General features: G+C 40.5%; 1 protein-coding gene across 5 annotated transcripts in view; it reads right to left on the reverse strand.

Moving 5' to 3' along the window:
* Positions 1–27,065, reverse strand: part of LOC135093267 (GPI ethanolamine phosphate transferase 1-like) — a 293,072-nt gene that overhangs the window by 110,249 nt on the left and 155,758 nt on the right. For all 5 annotated transcript variants that reach the window (XM_063992366.1, XM_063992367.1, XM_063992369.1 and 2 more), the window contains exon 10: positions 12,636–12,826. In XM_063992366.1, the coding sequence (XP_063848436.1) occupies positions 12,636–12,826 (191 nt within the window). The remainder of the gene's footprint in view (positions 1–12,635; positions 12,827–27,065) is intronic.

Here is a 27,065-nt window from a genome sequence, read left to right on the forward strand (position 1 = left end):
GCCATGGTGAAACACATACTGGGAATCAAATGTAATATATGAAATAATAGATATTTAAGAATCGTCCTGTTGAGGATAGATTCAAAAACTTTAGAGGCAGGAAATTAAAGCAATAGGAAAATAATTTGAGGGATTAGATTGGTCACACTTTTTTAGGAACAGGCTAAATGTAGGCAAACTTTCAGCAGGAAGGAAAGGTAGATGTTGACAGAGAATTGGTAGAGTTTGACTGAGCAGGGTGCAAGCACAGAGGTGTCCTGTACTTCTACAGTAATAACACGTGGGCTGCACACTATACCTGGGAGTGCTGTGTTGCATGCTCCCAGACTGTCTCCGTCATGGGCTGGGTGGAGAATTATTACCTACAGGGCTGACTCACCCTGACTTGTTACTGGAGCCACTACTATAACGTGGACTCCCAGACAAACTGGCGCTGGCTGCACCACCAGACACATCACCAGCCCCACCAGACGTACCACCAATCCACCATGGAACAAGCCAATGTGCCAACATGTGATCATCTGCCCACATACCTGCCTCCTTCAGGCTTTTGAACCTTTTCTCAAGGGGCAGCGGTACTAACTCCTCTATGCCACATTAATAAACTGTTTCATTACCATGAGTTCCTTTAACTGTTTGCTCACAATCCACTTTTCAAATGTCTCCTCCAGATAGTGAGCACATCCTAAATAGGAGTCACTGGGCCTTTTCTTTCCTCCACGGAACTGCAGCCTATATTCCTCCGGCTGCAGCTCATACGCTCTCAGGATGTCAGCCTTAAACTCCTCATAATCCTCCAAATTCTCAACTGACATGTTATCATACATCACTAAGGCCTTACCCTTCAACATATTGGCAACAAGGCCAACCCATCTCTTCTGAGGCCAATCAAATTCTGAGATTTTCTTTTCAAATCTCCTAAACCACTCCATCACCTTCTTTTCATCAAACTCAGGAATCAACTTCGAACTTTATACTGTATCCTCCTTAACTCCTTCTCTCCTCAAGCCATGAGGTGAACTGATTTCAATCCGAGTCTTCTCCAACTCAAACAGCCTATTCTTCTCAGCCTCCTCCCTCTCATATATCTTCGCCTCCTTCTCCGCCTCAAGTAATCTCATTTCCTTCTCTTTCTTGGCCTCAGGTAGCCTCATCTCTTTCTCCTTCTTGGATTCAAGCCTCTGGGCTTCTCTAGCCTCCTCAGTCTTCAACCTCCTTTCCTTAGCTTCAGCCTCCAACTGGAGCCTTCTTAATTCTCTCTCCTTCTCAGCCTCCAGTTCCAATCTCTTAGCTTCTCTAGCCTCCTCTAGCTCCATTCTCTTCATCTCCACCTTAAATCTCATCTCCTCAGACATGCCTTCGGTCTGGGAGAAGCCACCAATGCTGCGGGCAGGGCTAACATGTCCGTAGACGCTGTGTGTGGGACTAGGCGTCCTCACACCAAACTGGGTCAAATCTACACTGCTGCTCCCAGCAGAGGCAGGGGACTTAGGTCACAAGTTATCCCTGCTAATAGCCCTGCCTTCCATGGTTTACACTAAATGTGGGCACACACAAGACAATGACACAAACAACAGTTTTCCCCACATGGCAATGAAGCTCCCAGCTACTCTGGCAAGGCCTCCAAATTTTGTTACGACGACAAATCCCTGCCCCCAAAGCTGATGCACCTGGACTAGCTTCACTGAGCCACCTCTTACATGGAATCAGTGTAGAGCTCACAGATGGGTGTACAGGATCCCTTATGACTCCTGCACCCTATTCACAATGGTTGTAACTCCAGGTCACACTAAGTTGAGGCCACCAGACTGTTATACTGACCCATAGACAAGGGAAATACTCCAAACAACACTTAACATCCACAGCTGCGGAAGAATCAACAACCACGTCTAGGAAAAACAGTTAACACATATATGGTTGAGGTATAATACCTGTTGGGCTTCCGCCCACTGTGACAGACCTACCACTGTCCAACAGTGTTATAGCCTCAAGCCGAGTAATATAATATCATTTACTGCCTCCTGGATTACAGGCCTTGTCAGGACTTGAGGAGGGAGTAAGTTCACAACACAGCTAATTACTCAAGTCCTCTGTAGCTGAACTGCATCAGCCCACAGCAGCATTTAAGACAAAACAGGGTCTCTAACAAAAGACATAAGAAACTACTACGAAAGAGTGCCCACAAACACACAAGAGGATCAGTCACTGCTCACTGTGCCAGCTTGACCTGCACACTTGCACAGCCAAGGAGTCACTTCCATGGGTATAGTGTGTGTAATACACAACTACACTTACTGGCAGACTGCTATGGAGACTCCTATTCTATATAAAGAGGCTGGTGCATATGGCCGGTAGTGACTCACTTATCCCCTTAAAGCAACTGACCCAGCTAACTGGTATCCTGCCCCAGTCTCCATTAAATATTGGAACATGTCTCAGTATGTCTGCTTCTCCCAACTGTTTCCTAGTGACTGACTCTGTGGGAAACTGCTCCGAAAACTTTCTTGCACTGCTGCTACGGGGAGGGGGTATACACCAACACACTGCTCCCCACGCGGTCTCTACTTGAACAAAACACTTTATTTTTAAAAATTCTACTAATTAAACAAAGGGGGCTAGATGAATACTGACTATTTCTTTGTCAAGGGCAACTCTTCTGCTGCAAACTATGTGAGCATGAAACTGACTGAACAAAGGGAAGTAAGGTAAATTAATCAGGGAAGGGGAGTCTCTAGGCATGGAAATTCTTATGGTAAGTTAATGGCAGCGAGCAGCCACTCTTAATTGTACATCTGGCATTCATATTCTAGCTCTCTCTCATTATTTTTACTATGTTCTTCTTTTTATGTTACTTTATCTCACTGTACATTACAATATATATACATATATATATATATATATATATATATATATATATATATATATATATATATATATATATATATATATATATATATATATATATATATATATATATATATATATATATATATATATATATAGAGAGAGAGAGAGAGAGAGAGAGAGAGAGAGAGAGAGAGAGAGAGAGAGAGAGAGAGAGAGAGAGAGAGAGAGAGAGAGAGAGAGAGAGAGAGAGAGAGAGAGAGAGAGTTATATTATTATACTGGAAATTAAATAAGTTACTGCTCATGGGCCTACACTGTATTTGAGTAATGCACGTTTTTTAAGCATTCAGAGCAAAGTGGTTAAGGACTTACTTAACCTTATCTTACAGTCTGCTAACAATAATCTTTTCAGTGTACAAGGTTCTTCCTCACATGTCCTTGGCACAGTTGTTCTCCCCTTGTCTCTTGCAAATCATCTACCTCTGTTTAAAGCACATTTTTTTGTAACCTCTGATTTTGTACTCAACAGCAATGGTCTCTTAGGACTTGATTTGCTTGTGACTCATGGTATAGATGTGTTTCCCCAACATCATGCTATTTCTTATAAGGATAATGTTATCTATGCAATGGATATTTTGGCTCCACTCTTAGCCATTAAATCTCCTGTTCACACTTCACACCATTCACATTCACACTCCACAGATCACAGTTCATCATTTCCTGATTTTATAGAGTTGAAATGTTCAGTCTATGCTGCAGAAGTCTGTTCTGCCGGTGTGATCAGGGATCAATGTGTGGGTCCTATGAGTGCTGTTCGCCTTCCCATTCACGTGGTAAATGCGCCTGCTGACACGTGCATCTTATCTATGCCAGACTCTGTTTGCGTTCGTAGATTGGCTCTTGAAAGTACTCTCTCTTGTGTCCATGATGGTCATGTAACTGATGTCTTAGTGACTAACCTAACTGGTGCCCTGATTTCTCTGAAGAGTGGCATACTTCTTGGTTCTTTTGAAGTCTTTGAAAGTAGGTCCTTTCATGACTTTCTACTCTTTATTTCTTATGTTTCTTCTAACACAGATATTTCTCATGACACTGCTGATCTTATTCCTGGTGTTGTCAGGATGTTGGAGATATTTTTGGTGAGGTGCCAGAAGTGTTGAGGGGAATTAGATGTAAAAAGATTTTTGATATTTTCAACTGATGAAAGATTTTGGCTAATTCAACAAATCTTTTTCATGATTTTGGACAGAAAAATAAAGTGCATGAGATTTTGGTTATGAAAGACTCAAGTAAGGGAGGCAATATAAGATCCTGAGTAAAGAGAAACGTACAGTAACTGAGTGTGGGAATTACCCTGTGTTGGTCTAGGGTAGAAATTTATTCCCTAATTTCTTTTAAGTGTGTATTACCTCAGTTTATTTGTAAGTTAACATTATTATTAATATATTCTGTTATTATTTAGAATAATTGTGTTTTCTACCCCAACACTGATCTGGTATTAAGGTGATTCCTGGTGTGCTGTGCCAAGGTAAGGGTTTTGAGATTGGGTTTAATAGCTGATGATTTTGGATAGGTCGGGTAGGTATTCGAGACCTTTAAAAATCCAGATCTTTCTGGGATCAGGGAACTTTCTGGGATCAGGGTAATGTCCACTTTCTTGGAAAGATAGCCGGGATCATGGCAGAAATGGGGCCCTGTCCGGGATATTGAATATTTTGTGGGGTGTAATGAGTGTTACATGGTAATTGTCAGTAAGAGGAATTTACCTGTGTGAAATATTTCTTTAAATGATGTATGTATTTCTTATGTATATAATTTTATGGTGCTATTTTGTTGGGGTTGAATAGCCAATGGTGTAATATTTGGAGGAATATTTTGTGAAGTGTAGTGATTGTAATCATGGCAGCTAAATGTTCCTTCTGTCAAGGAGTGTGCATGCCTTGTATCTGCTAACCAAGGAGGAAATGTGTTTAGTGGATGAGAAGTTCCAAGTGGAGTTGAAATCCAAGAAAAAGGAGGAAATGCAGGTGGAGTAAAAAAAATGCTCTCATGGAGAGGAGCTGGTTTAAAAATGATGGTGCTGGGGTGAGTGGGATAAATCTGGGTACACTTGGCAGAACTGATGGTCTTTCTACTTGTGAAAAGTTTGAATTAATGAAAATTTAATAGCAAATGCAGAAAGAAGAAGAGATGCAAGTGTAGATACAAATCCAGAAAGAAGTAAAAATAAAAAAAATAAGGGGAGAAAAAGGAATTAAATTAAGAGGCCAGGGCAGGAAACGGTGTTCAAGGAACCAGGAACATAGAAAGAAGAGTAATCTATATGCCTATCTGTGGAAGAGGAGGAAGAAGATCTCCTTCAGTTTGAAAAAAACTGCAAAGTTGAGGGGATGGGATGAACATGAGTGGGCATTGCTGGTCCAGTCTAAACTTGAAGCAAAGGCCAGGGAGGCATATGCGAGTTTGAGTGAGCAAGAGGTGAATGATTATAAAGTAATAAAGGAAGCGGTGTTGGGATCAACCCGTGTAAGTCCGGGAGTGTATTGGGAAAGATTCTGCAGGGTTAGAAAACGCCCAGGTGCCACTTATTTCAAGATGGCTCGAGTGTTATCTTAAACTGGAACAGTGGATGAAGGCTGAGGAAGTCACTACGGTCGAGGAGATGAAAGGAGTTCAGCTGATGGATCAGTTTATGGACCAGGTGCCCCCTAGTTTAAAATATGAACTCATATTACATAATGTGAGAGATTTAATGGAAGATGGATGCAGAAGCCTATGGACTGGGTAGAGGTGAATACAATGGAGGGAGAAAGTCATTCTTCAACAAAAGTGATGGTCATCAGAGGTATAGGAATGACCACCAGATGAGCTCGAGATCATTCCACAGGTCAAACCTGCCCTGTCCTAACAACTATAATTTTTCCCACAATTACAATATGCCCCTGCCACACAACCACAACCTGTGGCCTATGCTGCACAGGACTGGGCCGGGAAGCACTACTTACTACAAGAAGGGTAGTGGTAATGAAGGTGCAGTTAAGTGCCTTGGATGTGGGGGAAGTGGGCATAGGAAGTACCAGTGTCTGAAGGGAAGGCCAAAGTCAGTGAGAGCAGTTGCCACCCAAAGGGGCCTGGTGAAGTATGTGGAAAATATGAATGCACAAACACCAGAAGAGCCACAGATGAGGGCTTTGAGCATTTCACCAGTGAAGGCATGGTGAAAGTGGAGAGAAGCCCTGAGAAGATATCCTTCAAGATACAGGAGCCTGGTCTTAAACAGTGTACTCTCATGGAGTGAGGAGACCAGCACTAGCAGAGAGGTCTTGTGCAAGAGTGCAGAAGGGAAGTTCAGTATCCCCCTGCACAAAGTTTGGCTGGACTGTGGATACGTCACTGGAGAGGTAACGGTTGGAGTGAAGGAGACACTGCCTGTAGATGGAGTGGATATGTTGGTTGGCAATGAACTGGGCAGAGGTAGAGTCATCCCTAAACTTCAGATGGTAGATAGTCCTCTGGTAGGGATGACAGAGAACACCATTCCAGCAGCAGTCCCTCATTCAATGAATGGGGGAAGTGGAGGTGCCTGAATTGTTCCCAGTGTGTGTGGTGACCTGAGCAATGGCCTGAAGGGGACTTGTGGATACCAAGGGAGCAACACAGGAGGATGAAAACCTGAGCGCCCTGTTTGAGGAACCTGATGAAAAAGGAAATAGCCCAGAGCATACGAGTGATGAAAGGGTTGTAGGCCAGGTGGAGCCTAACCTTGATTTTGTGGTAGAGAAGAGTGAGTTGATAAAAGCTCAGGAAAGTGACGAAAGCTTGAAGCCTGTTTGGAATGAGGCTAAAAGGCTGGGTGAGCTTTGTGATGATTATGTGGGTTACTATGTGGATAACAGTGTGCTGATGAGAAGTTGAGTCCCTTGAATGTTCCAGTCTCAGATCACTGGATGGTGAAAAAGCAGATTGTGGTGCCACAGGTGTATAAGAAGAAAATATTGGAAAAGGCACATTAAGGAAATCTGGCAGGACACCTGGGGGGTCAGAAAAGTCCTAGGAAAAATTATGTAATTTTTACTGGCCCAAAGTGAGAGGTGATGTGAATGAGTTTTGTAAAACTTGTGGTTTATGTCAGAAGGTGGGCAAGCCAAACCAGGTGATATGACCTGACCCCTTCACCCTATCCCTGTGGTTGAGGAGCCTTTCAGTAAAGTTGTGGTATACTGTGTAGGTCCTTTGCCAAGGACCAGGAGGGGATACCAATATTTGCTGACTATTATGTATATGTCATCCAGGTTCCCTGAGGCCATTCCCCTCAGGTATATGAACTCTAAAAAAACACTGTGAGGGAATTGGTGAAATTTTTCTCATGGGTGGGAATTCCTAAGGTGTTGCAATCAGACCAGGGAAGTAATTTCACTTCTTGAATGCTCAGGAAAATTCTAAGGGGCCTGAAGGTTGAACAGAAGCTATCGAGTGCTAATCATCCCCAGTCCAAGGATTGTGTAGAAAAATTTCACCAACTCTGAAAAATACTCTCAGCATATATTGTGAGGAGATGAGTGTTGAGTGGGATGAGGCATTGCCACTTGCTTTGTTTGTGTTGAGAGACAGTGTGCAAGAGTCAACAGGTTTCAGCTCATTTGAGTTAGTGTATGGGCATGAGGTGAATGGTCCTTTGAGGATGGTAAAAGAAAAATGGTTAGGGGCAGAGGAGCCTCCTAATGTGGTGAAGTATGTATCAGATTTCAAGGACAGATTAATGAGAGCTAGGGAAATTGCACAAGAAAATTTGGAAGATAGTCAGGTTGAGATGAAAGGCTGGTATGACAGGAAGGTAAGGGCCAGATCTTTCCAGCCTGGGGATAAGGTCTTAGTCCTTTTCCCATTGCAAGGTAACCCTTTCAGAGCCAGGTTCAGTGGACCTTGGGAGATTGAGAGAAAAGTGAACGATGTGAATTATGTTGTAGGGAGGAAGAAAAAGAACCAGTTGTGTTACATAAATATGTTTAAGCCTTTCCATTAAAGGAAAGGAGAAAAGTTAAATGAAGTAGAAAAAGGAGTAAAAAGCGTGAATATTGTGAACGTAACCACTGAGGTGGAAGAGGATTGGTCTGAAATGAAACTGAGTAGGTGTGAGGGAATGGTGCTGAAGAACTCAGCCATGTTAGAAAATTTGAATGATAAACTGGGACACATGGAGTTACAAAAAAACGGAAAAGATTAGGGAGATTGTTGAAAAATTTATTTTTTTGTTCCCTGATACACCCAGAAAAACAAATATGGTGGTACATGATGTAGAAGTTGGGGAGGCTGAACCCATCAAACAACACCATTATAAAGTTAATCTAAGAAAAAGGGAAATCATGAGAAAGGAAGTGGAGTATATGTTGGAGCATGACTTGACTGAACCCAGTGAAAGTCCATGGAGCTCACTATATGTATTAGTGCCCAAAACTGGTCAAGAGAGTTTCTGTTTTTGTACAGATTATAGAAAGGTTAACATGGTGACAAAACCTAATGCTTATCCTAACCCTAGAGTTGATGATTGTATAGATCATGTGGGTAATGCAAACTTCATAACAAAAATTGACTTGTTAAAAGGGTACTGGCAAGTAGGACTTACTGAGAGGGCAAAAGCCATATCAGCTTTCATCACCGTGGATGGATTGTATCTGTATAAAGTTCTTCCGTTTGGGATGAAGAACAGTGGAAGCTCTTTTCAGAGACTGATGAACAGAGTACTAAAAGGATTGAAGGGATATAGATGACATTTTGTTATACAATGAGAGTTGGGAGAAACATGTGAAGTTACTGGAGGAAGTATTCAGGAGGCTGGATGATGCCAATCTCATTCTGAACTTAATGAAAAGTCATTTTGTGCAAGCTGATGTGGAATACCTAAGTTTCAAGGTAGAGAAAGGTGAAGTGAGAACTGTGGAAGCCAAGGTTAAAGACATTGTAGATCTCCCTCCACCAACCAACAGGAAGAAGATACTGAGATTTTTTGGGGCCAGTGGGTATTACAGGCATTTTTGTAAAAACTTTTCATATGCTGCCATGCCCTACCCTCCTCTCCCTTCCCTCCCTCCCCCTTCCCTACCCTCCTCTCCTTTCCTTCCTTCCATCCATCTCTCTCTCTCTCTCTCTCTCTGGATGTAAATTATGCAGCATATAATTTATTTGTTATAAATGAAACAACAAATCTTATGGAAACCTCTAATGACATCTGCTGGTGTGAGACTGAGGCAGAAGCAGTGTGTGGGTGCCAGGGTTGTGCTGCCAGCCAGCCCAAATTATTTTACAGCAATGTGAAAATTATGACATTTTTTTTCTATACATTATGTCGTAATGTATGGTACACAATGTATGGCGGATGACAGACAAACACTAAATAATGGCAGAAATACCATAATTATGGCAGACAACATAACCCTGGCCAGTGCAGTGTGTGCTCAACACCACCATCACCGCCACCCCACACCCTCCCTCCCTCCCACCATCACTCACTCCCTTGTCACCACCACCACATACCAGGATTTCTTACCAGGATGAGCTCCACTAGAAGGGAGCTCCAAACATGCCAACACATCACAGTGTAATTAAATATTTGTGATGATGACAAACATGTACCTGATGTAAAATACTTTGGAATGTGTGGTGAGCATTTAGTGAATTATCAATAATATACAGTTAATATCCTGGCCACTGGCTGGATGTTTCACCTCATTTACTAACATTTAACCGGTAAATCTTATGCATGGTCTGCAGGCCATACATGTCTGTTAAATCCAGAAATCCCCTATGATGAGATCTGGTATAATGAGGGCTTACTGACTATATATATATATATATATATATATATATATATATATATATATATATATATATATATATATATATATATATATATATATATATATATATATATATATATATATATATATATATATATATATATATATATATATATATATTGTTGTGTGCAGCAAGACAACACAATGTAAAACAAAGAAAGTAAGTGGTAAAAACAAATGAGAAAATAAAGAGAGAGAGAGAGAGAGAGAGAGAGAGAGAGAGAGAGAGAGAGAGAGAGAGAGAGAGAGAGAGAGAGAGAGAGAGAGAGAGAGAGAGAGAGAGAGAGAGAGAGAGAGAGAGAGAGAGAGAGAGAGAGAGAGAGAGAGAGAGAGAGAGAGAGATATGAGAAGAGAGACAGGCTGGGGACGAGATTTAGATGTGTCCTGGACGCGTAGCCTGAAGTTCCTAAGATAATAAGAGTTAGTAAGGCCAGTTGTCTTAATTAAGGGGATAAGTGAGTCATTACCGGCTGTATGCCCCAGCTTACTCATATAGAATAGGAGTCTCCATAGTAGCCCACCAGAGAGGGTAGTTGTTTATAGCACACTCTATAACCAGGGAAGTGACTCCTTGGCTGTGTGTGTGTGTGTGTGTGTGTGTGTGTGTGTGTGTGTGTGTGTGTGTGTGTGTGTGTGTGTGTGCAAGGTGAGCTCTTGTACAATGAGCAGTGAATGATCCTCCTGTGTGTTCATGGGCACTTGTTTGTAGTTGCGTCTCTTGTTAGTGAGCTTGTTTAGTGTTAAATGTTACTGTGCCAGGCTTCTGGAAGATGCATGACTTGCAGATAACTTAAGTAATTGGCTGTGTAGTGAACTTTACTTGCTCCTCAGATCCTGACAAGGCCTGCCATCCAGGAGGCAGTAAACAACACTATTTGGCTTGAGGCTATAACACTCTGTTGGACAGTAAGGGGTTTTGTTAATGAAGGTGATTGTCCAGCAGGGTGTTATACCTCAACCATATATGTGTTATGACTTATTATAATTGTTTTCCCTTTTGTTAATCCTCTCACAACTGTGGGAGTTAACTGTTGTTAGAGTATTTACTATGTCTGGCGACCTCAATTAGTGTGACCTGGATTATGACTGGTTGTGAAAAGGGTGCAGGAGTCACAAAGGACCTTGTACACCTGTATATGAGCCCTGCACTGAGTACATGTAGGAGGTGGTTCAGGGAAGCTAGTCCAGGTGTGGCAGCTTTGTGAAGGGGCTGGAAACTGTGGTTGTAACAATACACACACACACACACACACACACACACACACACACACACACACACACACACACACACACACACACACACAGAAATAAGTTTATAAAATGAAGGAGCTGGAAGAGAGAAAAGCAACAAGACTAGATAGAATATCTGGTTTCATTTTAAAAAGAGTGCAGGAAACAGTTAACTGAACCAATATAATATAATTAAGTGCTCCATATCAAATGGAATGGAAAAGAGCAAACAGTGAAAATTTACAAACATGGAAAGAAACAAGAACCACTAAACTATAGACCAGTATCAATGACCAGCAAATTATGTAAGATCTGTGAAAAAGTGATAAAGACGCAGTGGACAAAATTTCTAAAAAACATAATATAATAACAGAAAACAGTATGGCTTTGGACAAAACTGGTCATGTGTAACCAATCTGAAGAGCTTTTATTTAAGAGTAACTGATATAACACAGGAGAGGGATGGATGGGTAGACTGTGTGTATTTAGATGTAAAAAATGCTTTTGACAAGGTTCCCCACAACAGACTATTACAAAAGATAGAAAATATAGGAGGATTAAATGGAAAAATAGAAAAAATGGGTGGAAAATTACTTAAAGGGAGGAGAAATTAAAACAGTGGTAAAAGATGTAAAATTGAAAAGTAGATAGTGGAGTACCACAAGGATCAGTGCTGGCAACAATACTCTTCCTGATCTACATAAATGATATGCTGAAAAGAGTAAAGTTACATGAGCTTGTTTTGCAGATGATGCAAAATTATAAAGACATATAAGAAACAAGAAAGACTGTGAAATTCTAAAAGAGGATTTGAGTATAATCTGGGATTGGAATAAGAAATAGGAGATGGAATTTAATGTGAAGAAATGTCATGTAATGGAAACGGGAAAAAAGTAAAAAGAGACTAAAATGAACATATAAAATGAGAAATGAAGAAGTAATAAAAGTACAAGAAGATCTGGGAGTGATAGTCAACAGTCAGAGAAGCATGTAGAAAGGATACATATAGAATGGTGAGAAATACTGGAACAATATTCCACTACATGGATAAAGGTATGATGAAAAAATAATTACCACAATGATTAGACCAAAAATGGAATATGCTGAATCATTGTGGGCTCCCCACAAGAAGAAACATGAAAAAAATAGAAAGGATAGAAAGGATGGCAACAAAGATGATTCCAGAACTGGAAGAATTAAATATAAAGACAGGTTAAAGGAAATGAATATGCCAACATTGGAATAAAGAAGAGAATGGGGAGATTTAATATTAATTTATAAATTGTGGAATAGAGTGGAAGAAATAGATAATGAGAAAATGCTGCTAATAGAAGTAGGAAATACCAATTACATATGAGGACACAGCAATAAAACTACGAGAAGGAAGATGCTTGAGTAACAAAGAAATATAGTTTTCCCACAGAGTAATTATAGAAGTTTGGAGCAAGCTAAATGAGGATGTTGTATTGGCAACAAGTGTGCACAACTTTTAAGGAAAAACTGGCCAAGTGTAGATATGGAGACAGGACCACACAAGCGTAGTTCAGGCCCTGTAAATTACAACTTGATAAATACAACTAGATAAATACATGCACACACACACACACACACACACACACACACACACACACACACACACCCACACACACACACATATTTGCCTCTAATGTAATGGAAATAACTTGAATGGTTGTAAACAACTTACACCATAGGGTAGTATGCTTCTCTGCCCACAACTGGCATATAGGTGAAAGAAGCAAGCAAGACACAGGCTCCAATCCACACCAGCCTCATGGATCGTTCAACAGTGCCTTGCATTGTGTACATGATAACTGGCCATAGCCCTACACACAGCAGTCCAACAGAAAGCATTGGCCTCAAGAAGAATGCCATGACCTGTAGAAAAGAAAATTTAGAAAATACCTGCAACCAATTAATCAATCAATAGGCAGACATCATATATATATATATATATATATATATATATATATATATATATATATATATATATATATATATATATATATATATATATATATTGGAACCTCGGTTACCAAACGCCTCCTTTTTCAAACAAATTGGTTTTTGAACAAAATTTTGAACTAAATATTGCTTTGGTTGCAGTACCATAATTTGGTTCTAGAGCAAAGTTACTTAATTTCAAATATTAAAAGACATAGCAAAAGCTGTTGTCCATTACTAATTTATAGTTTCTATAAATATCTACTTTAAAATCACGTTTTCAAATATTTGGAAGGCAGACACAGAGTGTAAGACAGTAATTCAATCTTTGAAATAAGGTAAATGTGATCCTATTGAAAAACCTCAATGTAAACAAACAGTTTTCAACGCTCAGGAGTAATCCTGAGCCACCTGTGGCTCTCTCGATGACACTCAACGCCATCACTACTACACAACTGCATTTTTCCAGTAGTTTTTTTTTCCCAGCAGCAAGATGTCTAAGTACACAACTGCATTTTTCCAGTAGTTTCTTTTTCTCAGCAGTAAGATGTCTAAGTGTTATGATCACCTTCATTTTAGCAGTAAGTGGGTTGCTCTTCTCTGTGTCCCTCTGTAAGGCTTCCCTCACTAGATTGGTCTAAACAGTATCTTCTGATGAGTTCTGTGTCACTAAGCTCATTCAATACATCCTTTCTGGATAAATAATTTAAGAACTGGAGATGTTGTGAAGCAGCCATCTTGGTTGTGGGAGCATTTGTCATAAGTTGCTAAGATAGGGTAGACTGGTGTCTGGGAATGGATTAATCCATTTTACATTGATTCCTATTGGAAAAATAGTTTCTGTTTTCAAACATTTTGGATTTCGAACAGCATTCAGGAACAAATTAAGTTTGAGAACCGAGGTTCCACTGTATATACATATCACTAATGGGATGGCCATGGTAGGGTTCCATTTATGCTCTATAAGATGACAGATGAGAAACATATAGCATGATTTTGATAACAGCCATCCTAAGTGACAAAGATTTAACCATGCTTATATTAGCAACAAACTGAGACACAACTGCTAGTATGAATGAGAGATCTGTGTCCCAGAATCAAAGATGGCAATTCACACCAATTCACACCACGCCTACTATGAGTATGGTGCAGGTGGATTTACTCCAAAAGTACCATTGCCCATGAACGGCAGTATTGAAGTGATGCACCCATCATTTGTGGACTTTGCTGAGTCTGCACAATTTTTATCATACAGATGCCACTTTGTAAAATACATTAACTATGATAAAAGTATGTATTAACACTTATGCATGTATATTCAGTTACATTATTTTTGTATGCCATTCATATTTATAATAAAAGTAAGATTTCTGAAATAAGCAACTTATATCAGGTAGTCAGGCTCAGGAATTAAAGTCCAACTAAATGTAGGAAATTCCAATAAACCTGAAGCATATTATAAATGTAAGGTTCCTACTGTTTCAAGATTACAGTTTCAAGAATAGTTTCAGTTCTTGGAAACTTCAAGATTTATGTTCAAGAATATGTGCTTATCTCCACACTAAACTTCCAAAATCATCTCATTCAGCTACCCTAAGGAACAAGTAAGGAGTTTTAGTTATCAAAGTATGACAGAAGAATATCATATTATACAGCTTAAGGAGGAGCAATCAAGGAGCTGCCTTGATAGCAGTTGTACTAAAGCTGATTTAATCTCAACATGAATGAGTCCACCGGTGCAGAGGTACTAGTGAATTGTGAAATTAGTAAGTCTGAAATGCCAAGCCTGAGTTCCCATATATCACAATCAAGTTCTATTGTGCAATCTATTGCTCTAGAAGTTGCAATGCAAGCAGCCCTTATGGATAAGGTATAATGTTTGAAGAAAATGGAAAAACTTGAAAATAAAGAACACAGGTTGAAACAGGAAATAGAGAAAGAGTAATATAGATTGGAACAAGAAATGGAGGGTGAGGAAAGAAAACAGGTTAAGATAAGAAAATATGATGTTATAAATTAACAGTAAGCAGCAAGAGATTAAAACTAGAGAAAGAGTGCTAAGAAACCTTCTAAAGAGACAGTGATGGCAGGATGTCGGTGGTGCAATCAAGATGAAAGTCAGACGTGTAGGAGGGTAGTTTGGAAATCAAAGCTTTGTGCCAGACTCTATCAAAAGCTATTGATATGTCCAAGGCAACAGCAAAAGTTTCACCAAAATCTCTAAAAGAGGATGACCAAGACTCAGTACGGAAAGCCAGAAGATCACCAGTGGAGCAGCCTTGACAGAAACCATACTGGCGATCAGATAGAAAGTTGTGAAGTGATAGATGTTTAAGAATCTTCCTGTTGAGGATAGATTCAAAACCTTTAGATAGGCAGGAAATTAAAGCAATTGGATGGTAGTTTGAGGGATTAGAATGGTCACTCTTTTTTAGGAACAGGCTGAATGTAGGCAAATTTCCAGCAAGAAGGAAGGGTAGATGTTGAAAGACAGAGCTGAAAGAGTTTGACTAGGCAAGGTGCAAGCATGGAGGCACAGTTTCGGAGAACAATAGGAGGGACCCCATCAGGTCCATAAGCCTTCCGAGGGTTTAGGCCAGCGAGGGCATGGAAAACATCATTGCGAAGAATTTTAATAGGTAGCATGAAGTAGTCAGAGGGTGGAGGAGAGGGAGGAACAAGTACAGAATCGTCCAAAGTAGAGTTTTTAACAAAGGTCTGAGAGAAGAGTTCAGCTTTAAAAATAGATGTTATAGCAGTGGTGCCATCTGGTTGAAATAAAGGAGGGAAAGAAGAAGCAAAGTTATTAGAGATATTTTTGGCTAGATGCCAGAAATCATGAAGGGAGTTAGATCTTGAAAGATTTTGACACTTTCTGTTAATGAATGAGTTTTTGGCTAGTTGGAGAACAGACTTGGCATGGTTCTGGACAGAAATATAAAGTGCATGAGATTCTGTTGATGGAAGGCTTAAGTACCTTTTGTGGGCCACCTCTCTATCATGTATAGCACGAGAACAAGCTGTGTTAAACCAAGGTTTGGAAGGTTTAGGTCGAGAAAAAGACTGAGGAATGTACACCTCCATGCCAGACACTATCACCTATGTTATGTGCTCAGCACACAAAGACGGGTCTCTGACATGGAAGCAGTAGTCATTCCAAGGAAAACCAGCAAAATACCTCCTCAGGTCCCTCCAACTGGCAGAGGCAAAATGCCAGAGGCACCTTCGCTTAGGGGGATCCTGAGGAGGGATTGGAGCGATAGGACAAGATACAGATATGAGATTGTGATCAGAGGAGCTCAACGGAGAAGAGAGGGTGACAGCATAAGCAGAAGGATTAGAGGTCAGGAAAAGGTCAAGAATGTTGGGTGTATCTACACGATGGTCAGGAATACAAGTAGGGTGTTGCACCAATTGCTCTAGGCCGTGGAGGATGGCAAAGTTGAAGGCTAGTTCACCAGGATGGTTGGTGAAGAGAGAAGAAAGCCAAAGCTAGTGGTGAACATTGAAGTCTCCAAGAATGGAGATCTCTGCAAAAGGAAAGAGAGTCAGAATGTGCTCCACTTTGGAAGTTAAGTAGTCAAAGAATTTCTTATAGTCAGAGGAGTTAGGTGAGAGGTATACAGCACAGATAAATTTAGATTGAGAGTGACTCTGTAGTCATAGCCAGATGGTGGAAAACTCTGAAGATTAAAGAGCGTGGGCACGAGAGCAGGTTAAGCCATTGTGCACATAAACTCAACATCCAGCTTTTTGATCGAAAATGTGGATAGAGAAAGTAGGAGGGAACAGAAAAGGGGCTACTGTCAGTTGCCTCAGACACCTGAGTTTCAGTGAGGAAAAGAAGATGAGGTTTAGAAGAGGAGAGGTGGTGTTCTACAGATTGAAAATTAGATCTTAGACCGCGAATGTTGCAGAAGTTAATGAAGAAAAAGTTGAGGGGCTTGTCAAGACACTTAGGGTCGTCGACAGAAGGGCAGTCCGACCTGGGGACATTTATGGTCCCCTCCCCAGGTGGGGACTCCGAGGCTGGTGTAGGAGTTGCCATGATAATTTTGAAATTTTGAGTGAAGGGTGTGTATGTTATTAAGTGCTTGTAGTTTTGTGTAGACGAAGAGAGTTGTCTTCAGAGGGCAGGCTGTGACAGCCCCCTTGTGTTGTGAGACACAAAGGGAAATGTTCAGTGAGGTCACAGCTGGGTTTAATGATAAGTTCACAGCACCCCCTGAACAGTGCTTTAGACCTCACTGTGAGTAATTATTGTTTTGGCAGGTGCCTACTGCCTCCTCCTGTCAAGGAAGAGGTGTGTGTGAGTGCGCTGCCTTATTCACCCATTGTTGTTTACTGGTCTCATGACACAGCAAGCTGTTTCCTAACAGAAAGAGTTCAGAGCTCCTAATGATAGATCTTTGGATCTGTCAAGGAGGATGGGGGAACATGTGGCTCCACAGTAAGGTGCAGAGCCACATGTTCCTGAGTTCAATTTCGCCATGCAGTAGTTATTTTAACTGAAAGATTGGTGCCCTCTGTAACATTAACCTATCACTGATACCAGAAGATTATACCTTAATCACTTACTGCTATTAAGCATCCAGAAAACCATTAGCATATTCATCAACTAAGTTCACAAGTGTTACGTTACTGTATGATTGTCCACAGCACTCATCACAAGCCATTATGCACTTCAGTCCATACTTCCAAAAGAAGCATTGTTGTAAACCACAAGAGTTCTTACTAGTGGAGTTACATTTGCATCGAATAAAGTGAAGTATCTTGGCTGGAGCATCATACAGATCAGTCACAATGAGGGAAAAGAACATAATTTTCTATTGTTCAACCCATATTGTAGCTTCTAGACAGTCATTAGTTAGATTGGTCCAATTCACAGCCTGAAAATGAACATACAAGCTATGGTAGTGTGTTGCATGTTCAGTAGGGGGCAACTTTTGTGGCTCATCTCTGTTTGACTTAGCCATCATTGCCATGTACCTTGCATATCACAGATTAGTTAGTGCATCCTCTTCAGTTCTGCCATACAGTAAATAGAAGAGTAGTTGTCCAGCTTCTCCAACTTTGCAGTAGAATCACATTTATTGATTTTTGTTAGCTAAACTCTGTACCTCTGGACACTTTCCCAAAATATTCAAGAGATGCAGTTTTCCCTGGCCAAAGGTTGCAAAGGTTGTCACATGCACTACATGCATATATGAAGAGAATATGCCTCTGGATGAGATCTGGTATAGATGCATTGGCTTCTTTCATACTAATCATTTGACCAGGTTGTTGCCATTTGCCTTTATTTCTGGTGTAGATATTGGCCAGGACATTATCCCGATGGTGCAGCAACATAATGAACACATTAGTATCTTCTGCAACAGTTGTTATAGTCTGACCATTGTGAGCGAATTCCAGGAGACAGGATACAACCCTAGTATCTGTATCATCATCACTTATCCTGACACAATGGTTAATAACCTCCAGGTGCTTTGCCAAGTCTGATGATTTGTGTCTTGTTCTGATGACTGGCAAAGAATGCTTCTTGGCCTTTGTGTGCCTGGGGGTTTTCAGACACCACAATAGCTGCTGATGCCTTTCCCTTCTGGAGACAACTGTGCTTATGGTCTCTGACTGGATGCTTTTCATAACCATCAAATGCAACACAGCACATCCCATACTTGGCCATCAGGGAAGAACTGTACTGATTCATGATTTCTGATTACAGTGAATTTCTTTTCCATTTGATGACATGCAGTAGCAAGCCACCATCAATTATGTTCACACCTTGTGGTTGTAACTGGATAGGAGAGTCCAAAATGATGTTATTCAGGTTTCTTTTAATTGCTGTTCAATTCTGACTTGTCTGTTTTCCTAACGAATGAGTCCTTGAACAGGGAGGATGGCAATGGCATCATATCATTTGCAAAGTAAACTGTAATATCCTCATCTTCCTGCTGTGCCAAAGCTGTATATTGAAGAAATAAGACTAAACTCTGCTTTCGCCCACTTTTATTCCTGGGTGTGTGTCATTTGCTCCTTTTTTTTTACTTTAGCACCTTCATAGGACTGACTGTCTAGGTCTCTCTGTATCTCATATCCAACAAGGTCAATTTCATCACAACTTATTCCATTTCCTTCTCTGGCTGCCGATCTCCTGGACAGAGGTCAAAATTGTGAAAGTGTTTTATCAAATGGATCATAGGCATGGAAACACTCCAAGATTTTTTGTTCATGTCTTGTATATCTTGTTCACAACTTGTTGTTCCAAACTCCACATGCTGAGGACTGTTATTGTGCTGTTTTCCTGTGAGTTACGTCCTGGCTCTCTCTCTCTCTCTCTCTCTCTCTCTCTCTCTCTCTCTCTCTCTCTCTCTCTCGTATATATATATACACAATATTTTATGTAAGAGGTTTACTGACCAAGAGAAACAAAAAAAGAAGGAAAAAAATCCCACTGAGGTGCCAGTCTCAAAAGAGATGTCAAGAGAATCATTGAAAATTGAAAGATAGGTATCTTGAAATCTCACACTTGAAACCGTTCAAGTCATAGGAAGGAGGAAATACAGATGCAGGTCAGGGATTCCAGAGTTTACCAGAGGAAGGGATGAATGATTGAGAGGACTGATTAACTCTTACATTAGAGAGGTGGACTGAATAAGGATGAGAGAAAGATGAGTCTTGTACAGTGAGGTCACAGGAGGAGGGGAGCCAAGCAGTTAGCAAGATCAGAAGAGCAGTTAGCATGAAAATAGAGAGTTTACCAAAGGAAGGGATGAATGACTGAGAGGACTGATTAACTCTTGCATTAGAGAGGTGGATTGAACAGGGATGAGAGAAAGATGAGTCTTGTACAGTGAGGTCACTGGAGGAGGGGAGCCAAGCAGTTAGCAAGATCAGAAGAGCAGTTAGCATGAAAATAGCAGTAGAAGACAGCAAAAAATGCAGCATTGCTGCGATGCAAAAAAGGCTGAAGACAGTCAGTTAGAGTTGATAAAACAAAAAAGCTTTTGATTACAACCTGTCTAAAATATAATAGCAGTATCAGCAAAACCCCCCAAAAATATGTTTTTTTTTTCTTTTTTATGTAAGAAGAACACTGGCCAAGGGCAACAAAAATCAAAAAAAAAAAAAGCCCACTGAAATGCCAGTACTGTAAAAGGGTCAAGGCAGTGGTCAAAAATTGGTGGATAAGTGTCTTGAAACCTCCCTCTTGAAGGAATTCAAGTCATAGGAAGGTGGAAATACAGAAGCAGGCAGGGAGTTCCAGGGTTTACCAGAGAAAGGGATGAATGATTGAGAATACTGGTTAACTCTTGCGTTAGAGAGGTGGACAGAATAGGGGTGAGAGAAAGAAGAAAGTCTTGTGCAGCGAGGCCGCAGAAGGAGGGGAGGCATGCAGTTAGCAAGATCAGAAGAGCAGTTAGCATGAAAATAGCGGTAGAAGACAGCTAGATATGCAACATTGCGGCGGTGAGAAAGAGGCTGAAGACAGTCAGTTAGAGGAGAGGAGTTGATGTGATGAAAAGCTTTTGATTCCACCCTGTCTAGAAGAGCAGTATGAGTGGAACCCCCCCAGACATGTGAAGCATACTCCATACATGGACGGATAAGGCCCTTGTACAGAGTTAGCAGCTGGGGGGGTGAGAAAAACTGGCGGAGACATCTCAGAACACCTAACTTCATAGAAGCTGTTTTAGCTAGAGATGAGATGTGAAGTTTCCAGTTCAGATTATAAGTAAAGGACAGACCGAGGATGTTCAGTGTAGAAGAGGGGGACAGTTGAGTGTCATTGAAGAAGAGGGGATAGTTGTCTGGAAGTGTCTGGAAGTTGTCTGGATAGTTGTCTGTGTGTGTGTGTGTGTGTGAGTGTGTGTGTGTGTGTGTGTGTGTGTGTGTGTGTGTGTGTGTGTGTGTGTGTGTGTGTGTGTGTGTGTGTGTGTGTGTGTGTGTGTGTGTGTGTGTGTATTTAACTAGTTGTGAAATACAGGACAAGAGCCACACTAGGCTCATGCTGTCCTGTCTCCATATCGACTTTTATCTAGATTTTCTTTAAATTTATGAATTGTCTTTGCACATACAGTCTCATCCTTAAGTTCATTCCACAATGCTATACTTCTGTGTGGGAAGCTATGTTTCTTGATGTCTCTTCTGCAAACACTCCTTTTCAATCTCCTTCCATGTCCTCTTGTGTCTCTCGTATCTGGTATCAAGAGGACTTCTCTGTCCAACTTTTCCATTCCTTCCAATATTCTATATATTGCTATCAAATCACCTCTTTCCCTCCTTTTTTCTAGTGTAGTCAGGCCCAATCTCTTCAACCTTTCCTCATAACTATACTCTCTTAAGCTTGCAGGGATTTTAGTTGCAGCTCTCTGGATTCTTTCTAACTTTCTCGTATCCTTTTCAAACTTGGTGACCACACTAATGCTGCTTACTCCAATCTCGGATGTATCATCGTTATTATCAGTTTTTTTTATCATATCTTCATCGATATAGGAGAATGCTATCTTGATGTTTCTCAGCAGATTATATGTTTCTCCTCTAATTTTGTTTATGTGCTTCCCAAATGATAAATTATCAGTAATGATTACTCCTAGGTCTTTTCTTCTGATCTTATAGAGATTTCCTCATTCCCTAAGTAATAGTTGCCAACTGGTCTTTTCACACTTTTTTCAAACCTCATCACACTACATTTTTTAGCATTAAACTCCATATTCCACCTCAATGACCATTCATTAATCTTAATCAAGTCCTGATTTAAAGCATTGCAATCATCCTCTTCATTTGTTACTTTCCTCATAATCTTAGCATCATCAGCAAAAAGGTTCATGTAACTTTCTACACCTTCTGTCATATCATTTACATAAACTGTGAACATAATTGGTGCAAGTACCAAACCTTGTGGGACTCCATTTATTACTGTTCTCCAGTTCGACCTGCTACCTTTAATTACTGACCTCATTTCTCTGTTTGTCAAAAAGTCAGTCATCCACTTTAACAGTGATCGACTGAGTCCTTAAATTTTTTCCAATTTCCATATTAGTCTTCTGCGTGGAATTTTATCGAGTGCTTTTCTCAGATCTAAGTATATGCAGTTGTCCCATCCATCTCTCTCTTGCACTATATCTATTACTCAAGTAGAAACTTATCAAATTCGTAACACAAGATCTTCCTTTTCTGAAACCAAACTGTTTCTCTGTTATCACCTTGTTGTCTTCTAGGTATTTCACCCATCTGTTCTTGATAATCTTTTCACAAATCTTCGCCACCACACTTGTGAGTGATACAGGTCTATAATTTAATGGATCTTCTTTACTTCCAGTCTTGTGGATTGGGGTAATATCCGCCCGCTTCCAGTCTATGGGCACTCTACCTTTTACCAGGGTAGTGCTAATTATAACGTGCAACGCTGAGACTAATTGTGAGCTACACTCTTTTAAAATCCAACTCAAGACACCATCAGGACCCATTGCTTTCCTTACATCCAGGTCTTCCAACATATTCTTTACTTTTTATTTTATTTTTTTTTAAATGTAGGAAGGACACTGGCCAAGGGCAACAAAAATCTAATAAAAAAAATGCTCACTGAATTGCCAGTCCCATAAAAGGGTCAAAGCAGTGGTCAAAAATTGATGAATAAGTGTCTTGAAACCTCCCTCTTGAAGGAATTCAAGTCATAGGAAGGTGGAAATACAGAAGCAGGCAGGGAGTTCCAGAGTTTACCAGAGAAAGGAATGAATGATTGAGAATACTGGTTAACTCTTGCATTAGAGAGGTGGACAGAATAGGGATGAGAGAAAGAAGAAAGTCTTGTGCAGCGAGGCCGTGGAAGGAGGGGAGGCATGCAGTTAGCAAGATCAGAAGAGCAGTTAGCATGAAAATAGCGGTAGAAGACAGCTAGATATGCAACATTGCGGCGGTGAGAGAGAGGCTGAAGACAGTCAGTTAGAGGAGAGGAGTTGATGAGACGAAAAGCTTTTGATTCCACCCTGTCTAGAAGAGCAGTATGAGTGGAACCTCCCCAGACATGTGAAGCATACTCCATACATGGACGGATAAGGCCCTTGTACAGAGTTAGCAGCTGGGGGGGTTGAGAAAAACTGGCGGAGACGTCTCAGAACACCTAACTTCATAGAAGCTGTTTTAGCTAGATATGAGATGTGAAGTTTCCAGTTCAGAATATAAGTAAAGGACAGACTGAGGATGTTCAGTGTAGAAGAGGGGGACAGTTGAGTGTCATTGAAGAAGAGGGGATAGTTGTCTGGAAGGTTGTGTCGAGTTGATAGATGGAGGAATTGAGTTTTTGAGGCATTGAACAATACCAAGTTTGCGCTGCCCCAATCAGAAATTTTAGAAAGATCAGAAGTCAAGCGTTCTGTGGCTTCCCTGTGTGATATGTTTACCTCCTGAAGGGCTGGACATCTATGAAAAGACGTGGAAAAGTGCAGGGTGGTATCATCAGCGTAGGAGTGGATAGGACAAGAAGCTTGGTTTAGATCATTAATGAATAATAAGAAGAGAGTGGGTGACAGGACAGAACCCTGAGGAACACCACTGTTAATAGATTTAGGAGAAGAACAGTGACCGTCTACCACAGCAGCAATAGAACGGTCAGAAAGGAAACATGAGATGAAGTTACAGAGAGAAGGATAGAAACCGTAGGAGGGTAGTTTGGAAATCAAAGCTTTGTGCCAGACTCTATCAAAAGCTTTAGATATGTCCAAGGCAACAGCAAAAGTTTCACCAAAATCTCTAAAAGAGGATGACCAAGACTCAGTAAGGAAAGCCAGAAGATCACCAGTAGAGCGGCCTTGACGGAACCCATACTGGCGATCAGATAGAAGGTTGTGAAGTGATAGATGTTTAAGAATCTTCCTGTTGAGGATAGATTCAAAAACTTTAGATAGGCAAGAAATTAAAGCAATAGGACGGTAGTTTGAGGGATTAGAACGGTCACCCTTTTTAGGAACAGGTTGAATATAGGCAAACTTCCAGCAAGAAGGAAAGGTAGATGTTGACAGATAGAGCTGAAAGAGTTTGACTAGGCTTCATCTACTGATGTTTTAATCTCCTTTAAGTTGGTCCTTTTTTCTAACGCTGTCCTCTCACCTCTGAAATAATTTTCCTTAGTAAACACAGAGTGGAAGTATCTGTTAATCACTTCAGCTACCTCTTCTGGGTCATCCACTGTCTCTTCTCCAGCTTTAACTGTATTTATTTCATCTTTACTCTTTAATTTTCCATTAATGAATTTATAAAATAATTTTGGTTGGTCTTTACATTTCTCCACAACATTCTTTTCAAAAATTTTTCTGCTCATCTCTGCGAGTTTTGACATATTCGTTACTCATCCTTATATAATTGTTCTACAGGTCCAGTCTCTTGTTTTTCTGTGTTCTTCTGTGGTCCTATTTTCTTATACTGGGGTTATTATCCATAACTGTGAACTGAATCAGCATATGATCACTTTTTCCTATTGGGTTTATGTATTTAAGGTCTTCTACTATTTCTTGTTCCTTGGTGAAAATTAGATTGAGCCTTGAAGGTGCTTCATTTCCCCTAAATCTTGTGTCATCTGCAACCCATTGTGTCAGGAAATTTTCAATAGCCAGGTCTAGTAGCTTGTTCCCCCATGATGACTCACTGACTTCTGTGGTCCAATTCTCCCAAGATATCTCTTTACAGTTAAAGTCCCCCATCAGGAGTACATCATTATTTTCCTCAAGCAGCTCTGCCAAACATGTCCTTGTGTCCTCAGGCATTTTCTTATATTCATCCTCTCTCCAAGAGTTGGGATAGGAAGGAACATAAATTACCACAACGTTACGGTATTTTCCCATATTCTGTCTTAAGCTTATTTTCAATACTTCTGCCTCCTCCACCCCATATGTGACCAATTCCACTAATAAATCCTTCCTAACTAGAAACATCACACCTCCTCCCCATTTATTCTTTCTATTTCTCATCCAGAGGTTGTATTTTCCTTCACCAATATTTAATATATCCCCTTCACTTGCCAATTTAGTTTCAACAATTCCCATGATATCCAGTTTCTCCTCTTTTAAATAGTCTTCTAGTTCCAAAACTGCTGACATTAGTCCATTTATGCTCATGTATGCTACTTTTAGTCTTCCCCTTCTGCATTTACTTCCCTCCTGTACCACTTTCTCAACCTCATGTCCATAACCCTCCAAAAGAACTGTTTTTTCTCCATCTCTGATAGTTTTCCGTTTTTTTTCATTTGCTTCTTTTCTTAGTTCATTTATAGTATCTCTCTCTTCTTTGGTTCTATCTTTTTTCATCCACACTTGTTTGTATTCTTCCACCTTGGCCAGTTTCCGAGATTTACTCATTGTTTCTTCAGCTGCCGCTTGTGACCTGAACCTTAGTTTCATAGAATGCTGTCCACCCTCAACATATCTACACAATCTTTTACTTTCTTCGATCTTTCCAATTAGCTCTTTTCTTCTTGTAACGTCTCCACTAATTTTTCCACACATCTCTTTTCCTTCTTTTCTCTTTCAGTCCACTGAAGTGTACACTCTTCCTTCAGGCTGAATACCACAATATTTCTTTTTCATATCCACAGTGTCTCTCACCAAGTTTTCTTTCTGTTTTACAACTTGAACAACTTTTTCTGTTAGCTTTGTGTTGTTTGCCTTTGTTTGTTCCTCCACAATTTTCCTAAATTTGATCTTTTTCTCCTCTTGTTCTTTCTTCTAATTTTCCTGTTTTACATTCAACTCTTCCACTTTTCCTTCATATTCCATCACTTTTTTTCATATAACGTTAGTTTTTTATGTAGATTGTCGTACCCCCTTCTCGGTGATCAAAGTTTCAACCATCTTCTCCATCCTGTCAAATCTATCCTTCATTTCCTTAATTTCGGTTTCCAATGTGATAATTCTCCTTCTCATCACTGCTTCCCTGACCCTTCGGTCCTCTTACCCAAATCCTGAGAAGTCTCTCTGTCTCGCCTTCAGGACGGTCCCCGTTGGTGTAAACAACATAGTGGGGACCGAAGTAGCCCCCTCTTCACCACTCATTATAACAATTCAACTGCTTTCTACAAAACACTTTTGGAGACAGGACAGCAATGAGTAGAACCAGTGTGAACTCTCACCTCTGTATTTCCACTAGGGCAGCTCTCAGCAACGTAAATGGCTGGATTTTTAGGAGCACCCGTTTACGTTGACTTCTCTGTCTGCCATGACAGTGTGTGTGTGTGTGTGTGTGTGCGTGTATATATATATATATATATATATATATATATATATATATATATATATATATATATATATATATATATATATATATATATATATATATATATATATATATATATATAGACACACACACACACACACACACACACACACACACACACACACAGAGGGTGTTTGGGTTATGAGTGAGATATGTTCCAGAAGGCTGCCTGTAAGCTGCTTTGCTCGTAACTCATCGTAATATTTCAGCACAAAAAAAATATCATACGTTCTGCAAACAATGTAATGCTTACCTACTTGATACTTGATACCATGAGAGAGAGAGAGAGAGAGAGAGAGAGAGAGAGAGAGAGAGAGAGAGAGAGAGAGAGAGAGAGAGAGAGAGAGAGAGAGAGAGAGAGAGAGAGAGAGAGAGGGAGAGAGAGAGAGAGAGAGAGAGACCACAACAGGCCTTGCAGTCCTTATCAGGTGACCTGATCTGATCAGTTATGTCCTCATCAGTGGCACCACCCCCTCCCCTTTCATACAGATTTCACTGGTCATTCAAAAAAGGAGACTGGGGCACCTTTTCATTAGAGTTAAAGTCAATTACCCCTCCCACTTCCCTTCCTACACAAGACCAAATTCGGTACCTCATGAACACCTTGCTGGACGCTGGGTCTCATCACTTTCACTTTGTCACTTCCCTCCCCACCCACACTTTCAGAGTCTCTTTGTGGTCTTAAAAGTGTGCAGCAGCCCTTCAGGCCAAACACCACACCTTTAATGCATAGTTTAGGAACCCCATCCCTCCCCTTCACAGATGCTTCTGTTTCCTAGAGGCCCAGTGCAAATGTGTTATTCTTGATGAGAAACATTCTACCTGGGCATTCTTTTGTACTCCCCTGTCCTCTGTTTCCTCACTCTCCTGGGCTTGGTCATTCTTCAGGATGATGGTCCACCCTCAACCC

The sequence above is a fragment of the Scylla paramamosain genome, chromosome 42, assembly GCF_035594125.1.
Source record: "Scylla paramamosain isolate STU-SP2022 chromosome 42, ASM3559412v1, whole genome shotgun sequence".
In the NCBI taxonomy this organism is placed as follows: domain Eukaryota; kingdom Metazoa; phylum Arthropoda; class Malacostraca; order Decapoda; family Portunidae; genus Scylla; species Scylla paramamosain.